This window comes from Buceros rhinoceros, unplaced genomic scaffold (genome assembly GCF_000710305.1).
Source record: "Buceros rhinoceros silvestris isolate BGI_N320 unplaced genomic scaffold, ASM71030v1 scaffold10814, whole genome shotgun sequence".
Lineage (NCBI taxonomy): Eukaryota > Metazoa > Chordata > Aves > Bucerotiformes > Bucerotidae > Buceros > Buceros rhinoceros.
This window is the reverse complement of record NW_010406554.1, coordinates 13,773-18,295: the sequence shown is the minus strand read 5'-3', so window position 1 is coordinate 18,295 and position 4,523 is coordinate 13,773. Positions and strand designations below refer to the sequence as shown.

Genomic DNA, 4,523 nt, shown 5'->3' with positions numbered 1-4,523 from the left:
AACGAATCGCTCCTCACAGCAAAACTGCCTCGGCAGAGCTTGGCTAGTTCTGGCACTGCCTGGAGCAACAGAAGGATCTCCCAGGTGAACAGGAGCATTCCTCCCCAGCGCGCCCTTTCCAGCTGAGCGGACGCCCAGCGCTGCTGGAGCAGGAGGCCAAAGGAGAAGACGAGCATTGGTTTGTGTGCGAGAGACAGAAGTTAAAGGCGGAAATCGGGCCTGTCGAGGATGGTTGTGTTCTGCTGCAGGAACACATTCATACCAAGAGGAAAAGCAGACAGCCATGACCCAGCACCTCTCAGGTCACGTTCTGGAGATGCGAATAAGCAGGAGGGGCAGCATCCAGACCCATAGCAGCATTGCAGCTGCACGGCGAACCGAACCCAGAGCCTTGCTGCCATTCTGGGGTCGGGATCCGGGGCATGGCAGGCATCCCCCAGCGTTTGGGAAGGTACTGGCAGCGCGGGACTGAAACAGGGCTCCACGGGACATACTGGATTTTCCCCATGGCTGACAGATGGTAAGACCTTCCCCCCACGAACGCTGGTGCATTCGGTTTCTATCGTGCATTGGAGCCTGGTTAACAGTGCTGCCTGCTCGAGCTCATTGTGTAAACTTGGGGTAACCGAGAGAAGCTTCCAAGTCAGTAAGACCTGCTGACACAGAACTGCCCTCAGTTCACCAGCACGCAGCATCCCGATGGCTCCGGCACATCCCCCAGCAGAGCCCTGGCGGGCAGAAGCGGAGGAGGACGGACCGGGAGAGCTCACGGATGGGGATTCACGAAGTGAACACAAGGGAGGAGGGCGACAAGGCAGAGAAGACAGGAGAGACCCCAGGACCTCATCCAGGAGGTTGTACTTTGCTAGAAGGTGCCTGTTCAGTGAAATAAATCTGAACTTCACCTCCAGTATTTAAAACGCTTATGAAGCGAAAAAAGCAGCCCATGACCTCGAGTGACCGGGACAGGGTGGGCTCCCTGCGTGATCAGACTGATCAGCGTCCTCAGTGTAACCGTGGTTCAGCCATAACTACTATGAAATTGCACTTGGTGATTGTCTCGTCCCACTGGTTTGGTTTGTCCTTCCTAAAACTAGATTTATTTTCCGTACAAACTTGGCTTGAAATATAAACCACATAAAATTCCCATTGAAAATAATGAGAATCCAGTATCAAAGATGAAGTCTCAAGAGAGACTGGGCAGGGGGAGGAAGCAAGGAAGAGCAAGGGTGAAGGAAAAAAAACGACGACGACAAAATGAGAGGAGGAGAGCTGTGATAAGGGGGCAGCAGGGAGAACTAGTCCCCCACATCGGAGTCCCGGTCACCGATGAGCCAGAGTATGTGAAAGCTGAGAGCGAGGAGACCTGTTCCAATGAGGTCCCCCAGCGCTGTCAAGTATGGGATGGAGAAGTTGTCCGGATCGAGGTCCCTGCCCCACATCCAGTGCACCATCCAGTCAGCGATGTACAGGAGGATGAGAACCTGGCGGCAGGAAGGAGAGAGCCACGTCAGCCGCAGTGCGGAGCTCTGCGATCCCAGTCAACCCCAAATCCCAGGTTTCTCGGAGCATCAGCTGGGGTGGCTCCAGCTGGGCAGGGCTACAGCTCCGTGCAGCCTCCTCCCAAGGAGCGGAGCTGTGGGCAGGTCAGAACCCCCTTGCCGAGCGCTGCACTCCAGGCTGCATCCCCAAAGCAACACCTACAGCACAAGCTGGGACGTGGCGAGTTTCACTGGGCCCTGGGCACCCAAACCTCCAGTGTCCTTACAGCCTCTGCCCTTGGGTTTCCTCCTCCTCTAGTTTCCCGTGTCACCATCAAATTTAGGATCAGAAGGCAGAACATGGGCACCCAAATACCAAAAAAAGTCTAAATTTTTGCATCTCGGTTTTTAAATCTAACCAGAAAAAGCTTGAAGAGACACGGAGCAAAGAAGGGGCTCGGAAATACGCAGGGTGCTCGGGCAGGGACAGCAGCTGCCAGAAATCAAAGAGCAGCTGCTCAGCAGCTGAAACCACCCATGTGGGACGTCCTCCCCCACCCGCTTCACTGCAGCGAGAGGCTCCTGTCAGCACCTAGAGACAGGAGAAACCCGCACTGGGTCCTCTCAAGCCTCAGGTCTGGGACAAGGGTTCCCAGGGCCTCTGGGGTCTGTGGGGCTGGGATGGTCTCGCTGAGGAGCTCAGCACACGGCCGTCGCTGAGCTCCCCAGACCACGGGCTGCTCACAGCAGCAGCTTTGCAGAGCGGCTCAGCTTTGCAGAGCGGCTGCAAGCGGAAGCCCCCTCCAAGTGCCCAGCACCCCGCAGGAGTTCACAGCTTAAATTTAGCCTCTGGGATGACAGCGCTCTGCTCCTGCCTCTGATAGATGCTCTGACTCATTTCCTCACGCCAGCTTCGGTTGCTGGTTTTAGGGGACACTGAGAGCAGCCCCAGCTTCCTCGAGCAGAGGGGGTGAGCAGGGGGGAGCGCAGCTGGGATTAGCAGGAAACTCCTTAACTGGAGCGACTCTCCTTGCCCTCCTCCACACTCCTGCCAGTGACCGCTGGATTCCTGCAGCATGAACACCCCAGTCTGTGCACCACAGCCATCGCTGGGGGCTCACACAGCTCCTGAGAGGAGACTGGGAGCCCCGTGCTATAGAGCTGGGGTCTCTATCCTGCAGGGGAGGCAGGAAAGGGCAGGACAAGCCACGCGGGATTCCTGCAAATTCCACATCCCATTTTCTTCACCAGCAGTTTTAAAATTGCTAAAGCACCTTATAGGGCAAGTTAACACACACACGGTGAACACTTCTGCTGTCAGAAGGACTTAGCAGAGACAGCAGACAGACTCAAAACTCGCCAAGAATGGTAGAGAGGAAAACCCGCGTGCATGGGAGAGGAAAAGGAGGATTTATTCAGTCTGATGGTGGCTCATTTGACAACTATGATCTACCTGGCGTACCTCGCCCCAGCACATCAACCTCCTCCCTAGGGACAGGGTGTATCGCTGCGCCTTCGGCCATGGAGCTACAACTGAACCGGCTGAACAGGTCTCTGCTGCTGGTGACAGCGCAGCGTCCCTCTGTCCCAGCCCCCGGAGGGCTCCAGCTTACCTGGAGAAGTGCAGCTGTCATGTAGAAGACTATGAAGATCAGGGTGAGCGTAGTGTGTCCTCCTTGCATGGAGCTGATAGTGTAAAGAAAAACCAAGTGTCCGGGCACCACCAGAAGAAAGAGCACACGGGCAGAGCGGGAATTCACATCTGCAAGGACACAAAGATGGAGTTGGGGCTAAAGTCAGGGTTGAAGACACAGAAGCTCTGCAGCCTCCCTGGGCTCCAGGGGATGAGGCAGCAGCACAATCAGGGTCAAATCAGAAGCAGGGGCCGGCATGCTGGACCCTCACCCCAGCACTGCAGATTCAAGCTGAAGGCAGCAGCCTGAACAAGTCAGGATGCCCAAGGACTCTTTGCACCTTAACTCTGAACCCAGAGCAAAGGTGTCCTCAGACCTCAACTGCCAGAAGGACTCAGTCCCACCTCTGCCAGCACTCAGGCAGAGCTGTCACAGTGAACAGTGACCTTCCTCGGAGCTCTGTCTGTACCTTGTCTGCTGACCAGTTTTCTCCCCCCGCTGGAGACCTCTCGCCCCTCTGTGCTCCCCAGGGACAGGCTGTCCTGGAGGCCAGCACCCAGGCTGCAGGCTATCAAGCCTCTCTAGGAAGTTTGGAGAGTAACACCCTCTGCCCACACCCCGTGCTGGAATGGGGGTTTAGGCTGTGCTCTGCCACACGATGACCACTAATAACAGAGCTGCCTTTGGAAGTGAGCAGCTCTCCGTAACTGCAGCTCTGAGCCCAGCAGAGCTGCCCCACTCGAGCTGGGTTTCAGTATCGTGGACACATCTGGAAACGATTTAGAGGGTGGAGGATTTACAGCACTAGGCAGTCAGGGTACGGGGTGCCTGCACCACGTCCTCCTCACACAGCAGAGCTCCGTCCTCTCCACAGCAGCTTTGCTAAAGGTCTGGCTGTCTCTAGAGGGCAGGGCAGGCCAGAGGAGCAGCCCTATCCCCCAGCTGACAGCTGCCTCTGGGCACACCTCAGCCAGCATTTCCTGTGACGTGACAGGGCTCCAGCCAGTGTCTCTGACAAGCTCGCCCAGCCCCTGGCCAGACCCCTGCGGCAACCGCTGCTGGCAGGAGTCAAGAGATTTCCACACCCACCGCGGGTACCTGAGCTGAAGAAAGTGCTGCAGGGGCTGGGGCACTTGCGTGGGGCTGTTTCGGAGCTCTCTCCGGGCATCCCGTTACCACCCACACCTGCAGAGAAGGAGAGAGCAGCAAGATGATGTCTCGCACCCCTCACAGAGTTATTTTCAACAGCCAGCAGCTCTGGAACTGCCAGGTGCTGGAATAATGTAGGAAAGTCTATTTTTGACCCCAGTTGCACTTTTGCAGGATGTAAAGACCTGAGACAAAGCGCACTGTTCCCTGGCTTCCCCTTACTACAACAGATGCAGTTCTGTTCCTGCAGCTTTGACTG

General features: G+C 56.4%; 1 protein-coding gene across 1 annotated transcript in view; it reads right to left on the bottom strand.

The window, feature by feature from the left end:
• Positions 1-1,011: 1,011 nt before the first annotated feature.
• The window catches only part of SLC41A1 (solute carrier family 41 (magnesium transporter), member 1), a 16,129-nt gene continuing 12,617 nt past the window's right edge, over positions 1,012-4,523 (bottom strand). Inside the window, exons 8-10 of the mRNA XM_010134155.1 lie at positions 4,214-4,300; positions 3,095-3,243; positions 1,012-1,484 (exon numbers count right to left, since the gene is read on the bottom strand). Of these exons, the coding sequence (XP_010132457.1) occupies positions 1,299-1,484; positions 3,095-3,243; positions 4,214-4,300 (422 nt within the window). The 3' untranslated portion in view covers positions 1,012-1,298. The remainder of the gene's footprint in view (positions 1,485-3,094; positions 3,244-4,213; positions 4,301-4,523) is intronic.